The sequence below is a fragment of the Camelina sativa genome, chromosome 19 (genome assembly GCF_000633955.1).
Source record: "Camelina sativa cultivar DH55 chromosome 19, Cs, whole genome shotgun sequence".
Classification (NCBI taxonomy): Eukaryota; Viridiplantae; Streptophyta; class Magnoliopsida; order Brassicales; family Brassicaceae; genus Camelina; species Camelina sativa.
In genome coordinates this window covers 24,679,820-24,696,361 of record NC_025703.1, presented here as the reverse complement: position 1 = coordinate 24,696,361, position 16,542 = coordinate 24,679,820, and the positions used below count along the sequence as shown (strand labels likewise).

The 16,542-nt window shown below is 35.2% G+C and overlaps 5 protein-coding genes across 7 annotated transcripts; 2 read left to right on the top strand and 3 right to left on the bottom strand.

Annotated features, from left to right (window-relative positions):
* On the bottom strand, window positions 1-1,829 carry LOC104767107 (the record flags this gene model as incomplete). 2 transcript variants are annotated; one of them, XM_019241044.1, is given in 3 exon segments in its annotated part: window positions 1-216; window positions 300-1,142; window positions 1,630-1,829. In XM_019241044.1, coding segments are annotated over 2 exon segments (1,002 nt in total). In that variant the 5' UTR covers window positions 1,127-1,142; window positions 1,630-1,829.
* On the bottom strand, window positions 2,027-4,441 carry LOC104767106 (SEC1 family transport protein SLY1). Its single transcript, XM_010491138.2, has 2 exons — window positions 4,202-4,441; window positions 2,027-4,030 (listed from the first exon to the last, which is right to left on the bottom strand). The coding sequence occupies exons 1-2, from the start codon at window positions 4,230-4,232 to the stop codon at window positions 2,187-2,189; spliced, it is 1,875 nt and encodes a 624-aa protein (XP_010489440.1). The 5' UTR covers window positions 4,233-4,441; the 3' UTR covers window positions 2,027-2,186.
* Window positions 4,539-6,397, top strand: LOC104767103. Of its 2 annotated transcripts, XM_010491136.2 has the most exons (7): window positions 4,539-4,782; window positions 5,136-5,395; window positions 5,481-5,511; window positions 5,604-5,677; window positions 5,777-5,904; window positions 6,019-6,099; window positions 6,200-6,397. In XM_010491136.2, the coding sequence occupies exons 1-7, from the start codon at window positions 4,617-4,619 to the stop codon at window positions 6,255-6,257; spliced, it is 798 nt and encodes a 265-aa protein (XP_010489438.1). In that variant the 5' UTR covers window positions 4,539-4,616; the 3' UTR covers window positions 6,258-6,397. The 2 variants fall into 2 exon arrangements, with proteins under 2 accessions (XP_010489438.1, XP_019096594.1); XM_019241049.1 differs by lacking the exon at window positions 6,200-6,397 and having other exon boundaries at window positions 5,994-6,083.
* LOC104767105 lies at window positions 6,299-6,933 on the bottom strand. The gene has a single exon (XM_010491137.2). It carries the CDS (start codon window positions 6,892-6,894, stop codon window positions 6,415-6,417), a length of 480 nt encoding a protein of 159 aa, XP_010489439.1. The 5' UTR covers window positions 6,895-6,933; the 3' UTR covers window positions 6,299-6,414.
* LOC104767102 lies at window positions 7,132-9,648 on the top strand. The gene is made up of 6 exons (XM_010491135.1): window positions 7,132-7,387; window positions 7,686-8,270; window positions 8,361-8,446; window positions 8,521-8,831; window positions 8,930-9,001; window positions 9,094-9,648. The coding sequence occupies exons 1-6, from the start codon at window positions 7,237-7,239 to the stop codon at window positions 9,392-9,394; spliced, it is 1,506 nt and encodes a 501-aa protein (XP_010489437.1). The 5' UTR covers window positions 7,132-7,236; the 3' UTR covers window positions 9,395-9,648.

The following is a 16,542-nucleotide window of genomic DNA, read 5'->3' as shown; positions in this document are numbered from 1 at the left end:
GATGATGAGTCAACAACAATGCAAAGAAAGATAGCAAAAATTCATATGTTTGATGCACTCAGAGCCATGACTTTGCATTGTTCGTTCAAAGCTAGAAGCTGAGCTTCTTTCTTGTCGAGGAGTGCCGTCAGTTTCACGTTCTCCTCCATCAGTTTCTGAACTTCAACCTCCTTTTCTGCCTTCTCGCCTTCTAATTGCGTCGTCTTAGTAACCAGCCTGTTTCACCATTCACAAAATTGGAACAAATGGAGACACAAGGAGTGATGAAATAGTTGCATAAAGAAGATATGAGGACTGACCGTTCAAAGAGCTCTTCTATGGTTTTGAATTGTCTCTCCGAGGAAAGAAGTGTTTCTCTAACATTGGTAAAAGTACTGACATAGCTTTTAAGCGACTCGAACTCTCTCTTCACACGAGAAAGCTCCTCTTCGTTTTCCACAGCTTTTTCCCTCTGTCTCATCGTCTCTTCAACTAGTTCCTCAATCCTTTCCCGCATTTCGTTTAGAACACTATTAGTCCCATGAGCAAACCTTTCCATCTCTTCTAACTTCAAGGCCAAATTCTCGATTTGGACTGTCTTCCTACTGACTTCTTCCTCGCCCAAAAGTGCCCTCTCCTTTTGAACAGCCGACTCAGATTCTGCTGCTGTAACCCTCCTCACAAGAGATTCCAGCACATCAGTCACAGTCTCTATGGATTGGAGCATCTCATTAGTATAAGCTCCATCCTCTATACCCAAGGAGCCACGGTACCTACTGGTTTCAGGATTAGTGCTCCTATCACCTGCAGAAGATGATGAACCACCATCTTTCTCAGCAAGGTCTAATCCTTTCAGTTCGATCTGTTCCACATTGGCTAGATCAGGAATAGCCAAGACTCTAGCTTTTGATCTCAAATAGCGCAACATTGTAGCAGTCGATCTGACCCTACCGGAAAGAGCACTTAACTCCTTCCTGGCATCTTCTTCAGAACGAAACTCAAGGTAAGCCTTGACATCCACAAGTTGAGCTTCTAACCTATCTACCTGCAACCGACGAGATTCCAATTCACTCTTCCATAACTCAGTGGCTCCCTTGATCAAAGACTCTTGTGTAGATAAATCAGTAGTATCCTCTTTACCAGCCATCCCCAGCCTCTTCAGCCTGCAAATAAGTTAGAAAGAAGAAAGCTTCAAACCCCAAAAAAAAAAAACAAAGAAGCTTTTAAAAAGGGCAGATCTAGCTTCAAAACAATGGTAAAGATGAGTTTAACTCTTATCAAAAATGCAGATTCAAGACCAACACATTAGCCTTTTTTTAGCTTCGTTTTAAGTTTAAAACAATTAACAAAACAGAGATCAAGACAAAGGTGATCATGATTTGGGCTGGTGAAACACAAGCCACTAAAAAAACAGAGAGAGAGAGAGAGAGAGCGTTATTAACTGTTGAATTATCATCTTCAATCATCTGAGCTATTGAAATAAAACGAGAGAATCGATAATTTTTTCTGGCGAGAAACTGTTTGATTTAATCGACTCAATCCTAGAGAAATCGAAATAAATCGGGGGGGAAAAAAAAAAGAAAACTTAAAAGAGCTGAAGATTTATTATTATACAATGAAAGAAAAAAAAGGAAAAAGAGGGATCCTCACAAGTCGAGATCATAAGGTTCGAGATTCGCTCCGGCTGATTCCTGATTTCGAGGAGCAAATTAGAGGCGAAACTCTTGTCCTCCGTCCGTCGCTGTGGTTTCCGAGGAGAGCGGGTGAGATTGGAAGGTGGAGACGAAGACAAATTACAGGAAATGAGAAAAAAAAGGACCAAACCAAGCTACTTTGCTTTTGTTGCTCCCTCTTACTTTTATTTTTCTTTCTTTTTTGGATATGATATTAAAATATCATAGATTTTTTGTAATAGGATTAGAAGAAATTATCTTAAAATATAATTAAATTTATGAACACACTGTACCTACTGCATTACCAAATTTACCCAATAAATAAATCAATAAAATTTGATCATAATTNAAAAAAAAAAAAAAAAAAAAAAATCAAAAATGAATAGGAGATTGTTTTATAAACTGTTAAATAACAACAAGCACTGGAGAGTGGAGATTTATAAATTTGATTTTTTCATTGATGTAGAAAGAAAACTAAAAAAACCTCTCTTAAAAGCCAAAATAATAATAAAAAGCAACAGTGGGTATTACTGATCAGTGACCAGACAATGACGATGAAGCGACCGGACCACCCAATCCCATCTTCTTTCCCAAAACTCCAAGCTGCTCGACCAATTCACCTCCTGTTAGAATCTCAGTGGCTCCATATATAACGTTCTTTACGGTTAGCTGTCTCTGAGTCAGCTCCTGCAAACTCCCATACTCAACATAGTTACCTCCACCGATCATGAACACTATAGCTTCTCTAAACGGTCCCTTCACGTGGCTACCACCTGAGCTAGAAGACTTTGGAGCTCTTGGGTCTAGGAAGAGGTAAGAGTCGATCTCTGGGTTAGGTTTTCCTTCTGTTAAAGCTTCAACGGTTCGAGTCACCGCCAACTGTTGATCACTAGATAAAAGATTCTTGACTCCTGCGGTCACCGCGCTTATAGACTGTCCATAAAGCTTCTCGGCCCAGTCGACAATGTTGCTTCTGCTTGCTGAGTTCGCCGAAGAAGCTGCAAGAGATACGTTTAAGGATTTGATCTTCTTCACGTACTGAAACGCACTTGTATCAGCCTCAGCTTCATTCAATGCTGCTTCCACGGCTTCAACTTCGGACTGGTTTATGGTTTCTGTGGAGATCAAGTACATGATTGCAAACCGGAGCTTGTCCATCTTTGTCCCTTTGCCTTTCAGAGCAGCCATAAGTTCAGCTCTGTCGATTCCGCCTCTCATCATCATGTCGCTTTCTTTCTTAGTGAAAGCGTCAATAGATCTCTCCTTGATATGTCCTAAGAGCGCAGTAGCGATGTTGGTGTGTTTGTCAATCACTTGCTTTCTCTCGGTTAACTCCGGGAGCGAGTTCACAGCGTTCATGAGATGTTTGGTGTTTCCAATCAGATCTGTCCCGTCAAACTCAGCGCCGCTCCCGCCTCCCGTTCTCTTGTTAACCTCTTCGACGTCTCTCTTGTACTTGTTCAACTGGGTTTCAATCTCCACAGCAACCTCTGGAAACTCCAGAGAACTGTTTGCTGACCAGAACAGGTCCGCACTATCCAGCTCAAACGATTTCATTCCACCTTTCTCTCCCGGAACGTTCAATCGGTTCAGCTTTAAGCCGAGAACGTCATGAACAAGAGGCCGGTACCTGAAATCATGCTGAATCCCAACCGAGAGCTCAAAGTTCCTATCGAAAATGCACAAGAGAGGACGCTGAAACGAGCTCATGAACCCGCCACCTTCAGTAAACAGATTATTCTTGGACAAAAGATGATCCCTCAGTTTCTGATCCAACAAAGACGCCACCATCTCTGCCGGTCCACCACGAGGGCAACGGATAACAGGGACAACACCAAGCGTTACCAAGACACAAAACAAACCACTAGCGACCCTTTCGATAATCTCCTCGATCTCTTTATCCCCAGCTTTTGGATCATTCATTTGAACATAGGTAGACTGCTGGGCCAGAGAGAACAAGTTGTCTTCCAGAGTCACAAACTCCAGATACTGATCATGCACTTTCGTGACTTTCTCAACAGAGCCAGACTTAAGAGTCCCAGAAGCTAGCTCTTCAAGATGCTTGCGAGGGATGGAAGACGAGAAATTGAGATGAAAAGTATCGTAGAGAGATCTAGAAGCATCAGCTACGATCCTCTGGAGGTTGGATTCAGTAGGCTGAACAAAGTACACAGCGGGAACATCGTGAACCGGTCTTCGATCTTTGTCAATGAGAAAGTAGAGTGTAACCCCATGCTTACGCAGATCCTTGACATGGATCAATGGTGATAGTATGTTCTGGCAGAATCTGTCGTAGATCAAGATCTTGTAAACTTCCTCGTTCGCAGTTCCACTTGGATTCAAAGGTTGGTTCAGATTCAACATCCGGATTATACATTCTGCGAACCGAGAGAAAGAAATCAAAGATCCAACATCAACATTTACTTCTTAATTTCATCCTAATTCACAATCATATAGATCGAACACAATCTCTAGGAAGCAATACACGAATAATTTTGCAGAAACTGAGATCATTCACATACATAAGAGTTACAGAGAGAGAAATTTACCAGTCTGTTTCTGACGGAGATTGAGAGCCATGGAAGCTTGAGAGATTCTGAGCTATTCCTTCCTCTCTGTATCGTCTTTGCAAATCTCAGATCGAGATTAGGGTGATTCCACGAAATGAGTTCAGAGAGATTCAGGTAAACAATGAAATAAAAAAAGCAGCAGAAACAACTCGATCTGAATCCAAAAACTCGATCTAGAGAAACCTCAAACTCAAAAATCACTGGTAAGTTTGGAAAATCGAATAATGAAACTTAAGAAGAAGAACGATGTTTGGAAAACAAAATGGGCCTGATGGGCCGAGTCAGTTTTTACAAAAAATAGCCCATTTATGTCAACTCTCTCCTCCTCCCTCCTCTCTGATTGATTCGTCGCCGGAGAGAGTACGTACTGGAGTTGTTCCGGGAAGAAGAAGAAATGGGAGACGGAAGGAAAGGAGATTGGGAATGTTTAGGTTGCAGAAACAGGAATTACGCGTTTAGATCATTCTGTAACAGATGCAAGCAGCCTCGTCTTTTCATGGATAACAATACTTCTCCAAACTCTAAGTGGCTTCCTCGTATCGGAGATTGGATCTGCACTGGTTCGTTCTTTCTCCTCTAGTATCAATTCAATTCTTGATTTGTATCATTACATACCACTTTTGTTCCGTTAGAGATTTCGAAATCACTGTGAATTAGCTTCTCCCATTGTGCTAATGAACTAGAAGCAAAACTAGGATTGATCTGAATCATGAGTTCTGAGTTCAAATCCTTAAACTTTCAAATGTTTTATGATTCATCGGATTGGAATTGTGAATAGGGGGGGTTTACTTATAAATTATAAACTAGGTTGAGGTGTGTTTTGTGTATTCTGTGTTATGTGTGTATATGGAAATTGCTGGTGGGTGTGTTGTGGTGTGCGTGCTGTGTTTGGTGTGGTGTGGTGTTGCAATAGGTTGCACTAACAACAATTATGCATCACGAGAAAAGTGCAAAAAATGCGGGCAACCTAAGGAAGTAGTAGCATTGTCAGCACTTGCAATCCCTGGAGCTTCTCTTCAGACTCATCTCCATTACTTCACCCGTGGACCTCAGCCAATTGATCAACCTGGTTCCTTGCTCGCATTCCCTAATCAAGCTTCGGTTCTTAACGAATGGAGAAACGGTGACTGGATCTGCAGATGTGGTTTTCATAATTATTCCTCTCGTATACAGGTGAGGAAGTTTGTTCACAATGCAAAACCCGACTTGTAAATTCTGGCTTGTTGTTTACACGTTTCTGTTTTGTATGTCCCTGCAGTGCAAAAAGTGCAACGAAACAGCTCCACTAGGTATGGCTTTTGTCTATTTGAACACATATCAATGCTGTGAATCCCTTAAAAACGAGTTTTCATTTTGGGAAAGTTTGTTATGGGTTGCACAGCCCTTGGAACAAAGAGATTAGCATCAGAAGCTTTGGCTCATGAATGGGATAGCAAAAGACTGAATCAAGGATATGTAAGGATTAATTAGACCGCATAAAGTGATGAGTACATTCATTATAATTTCTTTCTGCATTTAGTACTTTAACCTTTGTTTCTTCTGGCTCTTGTCCAGACAAGCATGCAACCACAGTTAGCAATATATGCATCTTTACCTGGTATGAGCCCTGGCAGGATCTCAAATTGGCAACTTCCTCTTCCATTTCTACAGCAACATTCAACACCTGCTTTACTTGGGAAGGGGTACAGTATTGATCTCTCTAATCTCCATTGTTTCTTAAACACTATAATTTTTCCAGAATCTCTTGAAGAACGTTGTGTCATCTTCCCAGTTCTTTATTTTAACTAATTACATAGAGCAAAACAATGGCGTGATGGAGACTGGATGTGTACAAATTGCAAGAATCACAATTATGCATCTCGATCAGAGTGCAATAGGTGGGTTTCACCTATTTGATGATGATGAAATCTCTTCTGGCTTACATTTGAGTTAAGTTAAACATAAGCCAATGACAATCTCTTTTCTTTTTCATGTTAGGTGCAAGACAAAACGAGAAATTCTTGATCAAGACCAACACAATCTTGAAGAATCATGAAGAATCATGAAGAGTGTTCTTTAGTGGCATGACACATTGTATCTATAAACCACGCATTAAATTTCTCAATCTCTGTTTGCTTTTGTTCCGGTTTGGCTACTCAAGAACTAAACTTTAATACAAACCTCAAAATGTTTGAAAAGTTGAGAAACCTTTTTTAACCCTTCAAGATGTTTTTAGGATCAAGAGGCGGCGTATCGAGCTGATAAAGATTGAACGCCGGTCCGACAAACCGGAAAAGAATCCAACCTCCAATGACAATGTAAATCGATGCGTAAGCCAATTTGTTCAGCCAAAACAACAAACCTTTCTCTCCAACGTAAAGCTCCAGTGCCTTCTCATTCAATGTCATCTCTTCCCATGGCTTTTGAACAGTCTCTTTTTTCTTACTGTTTTGCCCTCCTCCTCCTCCTTCTCCTGAACCCTCTTCCCTAATCTTCTTTCTCGACCCTCTTTTGAATCTTATCTCCACCCCATCGAACGGCTGAGAAATCTTCTCATCCTCACCACCACTGTTTACGCAGTTTATCGATAGAGTTCGTCTGTTGTTACGATGCAACATGAACTGGGTTTGTGCGTAAGATTGTTGTTGCTTCAGATTGATAACATTGGGAGCTAAAAAGTGGAGAGTTTTCATTTTTTTGTGTGTGTTGATGAAAGCTTTGATGAAGAAAGAAACGATTTTTTTGCTCAATAAAAAGATAAGCTTTTTCATCTTCAACCGTTAGAATCCTTTGACCCACTCTTTTTTGGACACGTGGCGATTCGAAATTAACGGGCTTTTGGGAAACCAAATGGCCCAGAAGCTTTAATTGGCGGCGGTATGATACCGAGATTACCCTTGTTTGTGTTTTGAATTTACAAGTGAGTCACAGAATCATTCATTCACTGGCTCGATTTCAAATCGTGTGGACTTAGAAGAAATCTTCAGTTACAAAGACGATTCGATTGTACGATCGGAATCGAGCTAGAGAAAAAAATGGAAGAAGACCCGTTTCTCCGGCAGTACCAGCCGTCGGAACTTAAGATCGCTTCGGAGTTTTTGACGAATTGGCTACCATTCTTATCTAAAGATCTATGCAAGGACTGTAATCACCTTCTCTCCAATCGAATCCGCTCTCTTGACCCAGGTAAATGGATTCTCAATTCTTTCCTAGGAGTGAAATATTCATGGCGAGATTGATATTTTCTGTATAGGAGGAAGCAGAGATGTTCCTTTGTCACCCGTACTTACTTGATTCTGCTTTTTTTTGATTGCTTGTTCTCTGTTAAATGATAAGGTTGCCAAATTTAGGGTTTGGTAATTGGAACAAATAGGAAGGCTTATAGAGTAGCGTTGTTTATTTTGTTAGGAATTCACAAATTTTATGTTTTCTAATTTTGTGAATTATGTGTAAGTTGTTGCTTATCATGTTTCCTTTTGTGTAGAATATTTTAGTAACGCAGACAAAGTTGATGGAGGAGAGTGTAAAGTTGGTTCTTGTTCAGTGTTGAGAACAAGTAACAATTTGGATGATAATTATGATGGGAAGTCTAATGAAGATTTTGAAAACGTCCAAGACTGTGATAACCATTCGTTAGGTAGTTGGAACGAGAGTGGAATTGTATTTGGTTCCTTTGCTAAAGCTTCTAGTAGTGTACGTCCCTCTCGACCAGCTGTTGTTGAAACATCAAGCCCTCGAATGTCTTGGGCTGATATGACACAGGAGGATGAGTTCGAGGATGACGAGGATGAGGAGGAGCAGAGGGATTCGGGTAGGAAAGGTTTTGATTCGAGTTCGATGAAGACTCCTCAGAAGCCTAAGTTGTCTAGAGACCAGAGAGAGAATCTCAGGCTGATGCATGTGAAGAGAAAGAAAGATTTCATTTGCTTGGAGAGAGTTAAGGGGAAGATCATTAACGTGCTTGAGGGACTTGAGTTGCACACTGGTGTTTTTAGCGCAGTGGAGCAGAAACGGATTGTTGATTTAGTGTATCAACTGCAAGAGAAGGGTCGAAGAGGAGAACTTAAAGGTAGCTTCTTGGTTTGGATCTAGAAATTGCTCTTATCTTAGTTTGACCTCATATTCGAATCTGAAACTTGTCTTGTTCTCTCTTCTGTAGAGCGCACATTTACTGCTCCACGAAAGTATATGAGAGGCAAAGGACGTGAGACTATTCAATTTGGCTGCTGTTACAACTACGCTATAGTACGTATAACTCGTTTTATCTGTTTCATTCTAACAAAAGGAATGAAGAGTTCAACCTTGTTATGTGTTGATAGGATAGAGCTGGAAACCCACCTGGTATCCTGAAACATGAAGAAGTGGATCCATTACCTCATATTTTCAAAGTAATCATTAGAAGGTTGATTCAATGGCATGTACTGCCTCCAACTTGTGTACCTGATAGCTGCATTGTCAACATCTATGACGAAGATGACTGCATACCTCCTCACATAGACAACCATGAATTTCTCCGTCCGTTCTGCACCATCTCTTTTCTCAGTGAATGTGATATCCTCTTTGGCTCAAACCTTAGAGTCGAGGGTGCTGGTGAATTCTCGGGTTCGTACTCACTACCGCTTCCTGTGGGGTAAGCAAGTTCTATAAAAATTCCCAATACCAAAACATTTCGCCATCCCTTGTCCAATAGTATGAAAACAAAGACATTCATTTTTGGATATATTTCAGCTCAGTTCTGGTGTTAAATGGAAATGGAGCTGATGTAGCTAAGCATTGTGTACCTGCAGTTCCTACAAAAAGGTTTGATATATATTTTGTTGCATCAAAATTCCTTATATGAACAAACATCAGTATCCTCATATAAGTGGTTTCTTCCTGTTTATTTTCAATAGGATATCAATCACATTTAGGAAAATGGATGAGTCGAAACGCCCGGTTTGGTTCACCCCAGAGCCTGATTTGCAAGATATCGAGCCACTGGCATTAGAGCTGAACCGCTCTGGTTCTTCTGTAAGGTCCTCGGGATCAAACAGCCATAACGGCACAAACCGAAGAGAACATGGACGTAGAGGAGGAGGCAATAGTTATGACTCAAGAGGTTACTATAATGCTGAGAGAAGCAGTGAACACAATGAATCTGGAGACTGGCCATCAAGCCAGAGAAGAGGAAATCCACGTTCTAGTAGAAACTAAGGTTACATTCTTCAACTTCTAAAGCTGAAATTTTTTCTGGATTCTTTTCATTAGTTAACCAATTTTCCACAAATATAAAATTTGTACAACATATTAACATAACGTCCTGAGTATTTCTTTTTTTCTTTTCAGACAATCTTATGTCTGGGTATTTATTAATTTTTGTGTCTACGTATTTGTTAGTTTCTGAAATTGTATAATGTATATTACAGTATGATTTGTGGTTTAGTGTGAATTGTTCTGTGGTTTGTTTAGCATTGTGTTTTTTCACATACAGTTTTCCAACTGATGTGACTAAAGAATTTCGATCTACGAGAGCATATATATAATATATAGTATTAGTAATCGATGATTGATTTGACCAAGTTATCATACTATATTTATGTATGTTTTTTTGTGAATATTGTTTCAATAACAAATAGTACGAATGAGTTTTTCAAAATTTTGACTGATCACCACTTATCGTTTACTCAAATCTTTCGAACACAAGTGACTTATATGAATGAGGCGTTTGCTAATCTGATCTTTGAAGGTGTTGGTTGTACCTTATCTATATTATTATTTTCAAGCATTTTTGAGAAGAATATTTACAAACAATGTCATCGTAATTAAAACATTTAATAAAAAAAAAATCAAATTAGAAAAATTGAGTATGGAAATATATATTTCCCTAAATATCCAACAACATCAATTTCTATTTTCCTTTTTAATTACAAGTGTTAAAATGTTTTAATGAAAAAAAAACTATAATATCTTATCTTATTTAATTTCGATTTTCCATAATTGGTTTGACATTATACATGTTTACCATTATATAGAAATTGTTTAATGTTTTCTATGTTAAAATGGATAGATCAATTGATGTCAAAATAGGTAGAAAAAAATATAAAAATAAACTAATAATGTATGATTTTATTATACTATATATATATATATATATTTTGTTTTAACCTCCACAAAATGATATATGTTTTTTGACTAAAACAAATGTGTCATTTATAGAGTTATAATGTCAAATACAAATATATATATCCTGTTGTACAATTTAAATAGTAAATACATCAAATTTAGTCATATGAGTAATATCAATAATATTACTAAATTTGTGATAATAAAACTAAATATGTGTAAATACAGATTTTAGCAATTTAACATATGCACAATACTAAAAAAGCAACAATAATTTATGGAAAATTTTATTTTTTCAGGGGTCCAAACCTAAACTAAAAATAACCATAAGAATGTGATGGGAATTAGGTTAGTATTAGTACACTTATATATTTTTGCGAGTTGGTTTAAAAACACAAACAAAATATTTTAAAACTTAATTTTATATGAAAAGAGTTAAAAACCAATACTAACCCGCTACATCATACTCAGATACAAAACTAACTATTTTTTTAATAACTATTTATTTTTATCCACGGGTCCAAACCTAGACTAAAAATAATCATAAGTATGTGATGAGAATTAGGTTAATATTAATACACTTATATATTTTTGCGGGTTAGTCTAAAAACACAAACAAAATATTTTAAAAACTTAATTTTATATGAAAGGAGTTAAAAACCAACACTAACTCGCTCCATCATACTCATAGACAAAACTAACTAATTTCAAATTGGTGAATAAAATTTAAATCATTTTATACTAACTACAAAGTATTATACATATTAACAGATGTTTACTTTCACAACAACTAATTTTGATTGATTAAATTCCAAAATAAAAGAATTTGATTAATGAAATTTCAAATGAAAATGATAATTTTTAAATAGATAAAGAAAATAAAATTACAAATATCTCAATATTATTGTAAAAAAATTTAAAACATATATTTGATCCAACATAATATTTTTTTAGTAAATTATATAAAATATATAAAAATACATAATCACGCGGTATACCGTCGGTTAAAATCTAGCGCTTTATAAAAAAAGAGCTCGAGTACTTTTTAATCTTTTACGATTTTTTTACCGGATACATAATTAAAATGGAAGAATCGAAGAAAAAGAAATAATGAAAGAACACGTGGGTTTAGGGATCACTTTCTTAAAATCAATAGAAAGAGAGAAGAAAAAGGCTTTGTGCTCTATTTGAGTATGACACTTTATATCAATGAAAAGCGTCGATGTGTTGTATATGAGATATGGAATGATCTTCTCATCTCAAATCCCTATTCGTTCAATTCCCTTTTCTACCATTTTCCTTTTTTTTATTTTTTTTTAAATAATTTTGTTAATTTAGAGAGTAAATTTTTTTTTTTAATTTTTTTGTTAACTCAGAGAGTAAATCCCTGGACCTATAGAGGGGTTCGAGACTAATCTTTCTGGGGAGAGGATATCCCACGGATAGGATTCCCCCGATATGTAAATGGTGCAAATGAGCTGTAAGCAATGGGCCCATATCCATATGGCCAAAGGGATAAAACTGAGTAATTCTGTACTTAAAAAGAATCGATCTCTGACCTAAATCAACATGACGACTTTTTCACCAAAACTAGAACCACTAGCCCACCACCATTTTTCTATTTTCTTCTAACAATGTATCGTACCCTTTTTCTTGACATAAAGTAATTTAACTTTTGTTGTCACCTTTTGTAAAATCCCTTTCCACGTTTATAAACATACCCGTTTTCTGATTTCATGCAACTTACAATTTAACTATCCAAAATTAGATTACCGCCATAACTTTTCTAAATTTCGTATATAAAATAGATGATTGGTCATTATAATGTTTGTGGGGTTTAGTAATCAACCAGTTTGTTAAAAAAACAGTAGTTTAAAATTAAGATTTTCCAGTTATGTTTTGTTTTGCAATATGATCATGAATTCCCTGGATGTGTTATCGTGGATTTTCATTTTTATTTTATTGCTCGGATATTTTATAAAATGAACTTTATGCATACAAATAAACTTAGATCTCTAAGGCTATTCTGCTAAGAACTCTTAAACTTATCTTATGACATTGAGGTTAAGATTTAAGACACAATCAGTATGCTTTTGGACTTAACAGGCACCCCTACATACATGATTACCCTTGTCTGATTTTGAAACTTTGTCTCAATTAGTTTTATAAATACAAAACAAAGAATGAAATTTCTGGTTAACTATTATATGGTGGGTTTTGATAGGGGAGTGAGAGAAGAGAGAGCGATGAGGAAATGATTACCCGTAAGAAGAGGAAAGCCAAAAATAAAAAAAGCAGCTTCGATGTGTTGTTGTTGATTTGGATAAAAGGGATGTGTGTGTTTGTGTGTCTATGTGCATACAAAACACCTTTTCATATTAGCCCATCACGATGTATTGATCTGTCTTCTGTTCAATTGATCTTGACCATTTATCATTCCAAATAACAGAACCCTGATTTTTTAAAGCTGTGTTATTTTATTTTCATATATAGGAGAATTTTGAAACATTTTCTGAACGCTTTGTTCCTTGGGAGACATTCGAACAAAAAACTCACCTAAAGTAAAACACTATATATTTATATCTATATATATTTTTTTTTTGTAAACATGTATTTCTGAGTATTATTAATTAATCAAGGAACTTAAGATATTTTGCAAGAGAATTTGAATTTAAGGATTTTTTTTATAAATAAAATCCTACAATCAGTAATTTCATTTCATTTAGAAAATCCTCCAATCAATTAATTATTAATGCTTATAATACAAAAGATTAATCATTAACGAAGTGAAAACAAATCTCTCTCCTCATATTTTCATCTTTATCTCAGTCGAAGCAATGAGTACTCTTCTCTAACTTTCTAGGAAACTAACACTTTGCTTTTTCTTTCACTCTTCTTATCCTATTCCTTCTTAGAAAAAAATGTACAGGCACGACGTAATATAATAATCATATCTATCAACCTTTTTCTAAATTATGTATAAACAAAAATCTGTGTTTCAAGTTTCAAGTAATTTATTTTTGCATTCTTTTTTTTTTTTTACTTTTTCCATAGAACAATTTGTTGGCCTAAGCTTGAAGAAAGCTTAAAAAGGAAACTAGTCCCAATCCTATTGTGTTTATGTTAATAAAGAGATAAGAATCAAATGTCTAGGAATTATCTAGATAAGTGAAGATTCCTATTAGGATTAGGATTAGCAAAGTAATATATAAGAAGGTGTTGAGATGTGACAAAACTTATAAGGTTTGAGAGAGAAAAGAGAGATTGAGAGCTTGAGTTTTTGAGATAGTTTTCTTAAGCTAATATAAAGAGAGATATACTTTATATAAATCTTGTGTTCTTAAAAACAAACTTTTCTATATTTGGTATCAGAGCATTGCTCGATCGTTGAGAGAATCATGTCCGCACTTGCACTACCACCACCACCCAAAGAAAGAGGAGGCTCTTCCTCCATTGTGTGTCCTATGCTTAACACAAGCAACTATACTGTATGGGCGATAAAGATGAAGATCGCACTCAAAGTTCATAAAGTCTGGGATGCCATAAAAGCAGAGACCGACCAAGTCAACGAGGATCATAACAACATAGCCATGGCTTTGCTATTTCAATCGATACCCAAGAGTTTAACTTTGCAAGTTGGAGACCACGGTACAACAAAGAAAATATGGGAAGCAATTCGGGCTAGAAACGTTGGAGCAGAGCGTGTTAGAGAAGCAAGATTACAAACTTTTATGGCTGAGTTTGAACGATTGAAGATGCAGGAATCTGAGACAATTGATGACTTTGTTGGTAAACTTTCTGCAATCGGATCAAAGTCAGCTGCACTAGGAACATACATAGAAGAATCAAAGATTGTTAAGAAATTTCTTAACAGTCTTCCTCGCAGAAAATTCATCCATATGGTTGCTTCCTTAGAACAAGTTTTGGATTTAAATATTGTAAGCTTCNATTGTTTAATGTTTTCTATGTTAAAATGGATAGAGCAATTGATGTCAAAATAGGTAGAAAAAATATAAAAATAAACTAATAATGTATGATTTTATTATACTATATATATATATATATATTTTGTTTTAACCTCCACAAAATGATATATGTTTTTTGACTAAAACAAATGTGTCATTTATAGAGTTATAATGTCAAATACAAATATATATATCCTGTTGTACAATTTAAATAGTAAATACATCAAATTTAGTCATATGAGTAATATCAATAATATTACTAAATTTGTGATAATAAAACTAAATATGTGTAAATACAGATTTTAGCAATTTAACATATGCACAATACTAAAAAAGCAACAATAATTTATGGAAAATTTTATTTTTTCAGGGGTCCAAACCTAAACTAAAAATAACCATAAGAATGTGATGGGAATTAGGTTAGTATTAGTACACTTATATATTTTTGCGAGTTGGTTTAAAAACACAAACAAAATATTTTAAAACTTAATTTTATATGAAAAGAGTTAAAAACCAATACTAACCCGCTACATCATACTCAGATACAAAACTAACTATTTTTTTAATAACTATTTATTTTTATCCACGGGTCCAAACCTAGACTAAAAATAATCATAAGTATGTGATGAGAATTAGGTTAATATTAATACACTTATATATTTTTGCGGGTTAGTCTAAAAACACAAACAAAATATTTTAAAAACTTAATTTTATATGAAAGGAGTTAAAAACCAACACTAACTCGCTCCATCATACTCATAGACAAAACTAACTAATTTCAAATTGGTGAATAAAATTTAAATCATTTTATACTAACTACAAAGTATTATACATATTAACAGATGTTTACTTTCACAACAACTAATTTTGATTGATTAAATTCCAAAATAAAAGAATTTGATTAATGAAATTTCAAATGAAAATGATAATTTTTAAATAGATAAAGAAAATAAAATTACAAATATCTCAATATTATTGTAAAAAAATTTAAAACATATATTTGATCCAACATAATATTTTTTTAGTAAATTATATAAAATATATAAAAATACATAATCACGCGGTATACCGTCGGTTAAAATCTAGCGCTTTATAAAAAAAGAGCTCGAGTTTTTTTTAATCTTTTACGATTTTTTTACCGGATACATAATTAAAATGGAAGAATCGAAGAAAAAGAAATAATGAAAGAACACGTGGGTTTAGGGATCACTTTCTTAAAATCAATAGAAAGAGAGAAGAGAAAGGCTTTGTGCTCTATTTGAGTATGACACTTTATATCAATGAAAAGCGTCGATGTGTTGTATATGAGATATGGAATGATCTTCTCATCTCAAATCCCTATTCGTTCAATTCCCTTTTCTACCATTTTCCTTTTTTTTATTTTTTTTTAAATAATTTTGTTAATTTAGAGAGTAAATTTTTTTTTTTAATTTTTTTGTTAACTCAGAGAGTAAATCCCTGGACCTATAGAGGGGTTCGAGACTAATCTTTCTGGGGAGAGGATATCCCACGGATAGGATTCCCCCGATATGTAAATGGTGCAAATGAGCTGTAAGCAATGGGCCCATATCCATATGGCCAAAGGGATAAAACTGAGTAATTCTGTACTTAAAAAGAATCGATCTCTGACCTAAATCAACATGACGACTTTTTCACCAAAACTAGAACCACTAGCCCACCACCATTTTTCTATTTTCTTCTAACAATGTATCGTACCCTTTTTCTTGACATAAAGTAATTTAACTTTTGTTGTCACCTTTTGTAAAATCCCTTTCCACGTTTATAAACATACCCGTTTTCTGATTTCATGCAACTTACAATTTAACTATCCAAAATTAGATTACCGCCATAACTTTTCTAAATTTCGTATATAAAATAGATGATTGGTCATTATAATGTTTGTGGGGTTTAGTAATCAACCAGTTTGTTAAAAAAACAGTAGTTTAAAATTAAGATTTTCCAGTTATGTTTTGTTTTGCAATATGATCATGAATTCCCTGGATGTGTTATCGTGGATTTTCATTTTTATTTTATTGCTCGGATATTTTATAAAATGAACTTTATGCATACAAATAAACTTAGATCTCTAAGGCTATTCTGCTAAGAACTCTTAAACTTATCTTATGACATTGAGGTTAAGATTTAAGACACAATCAGTATGCTTTTGGACTTAACAGGCACCCCTACATACATGATTACCCTTGTCTGATTTTGAAACTTTGTCTCAATTAGTTTTATAAATACAAAACAAAGAATGAAATTTCTGGTTAACTA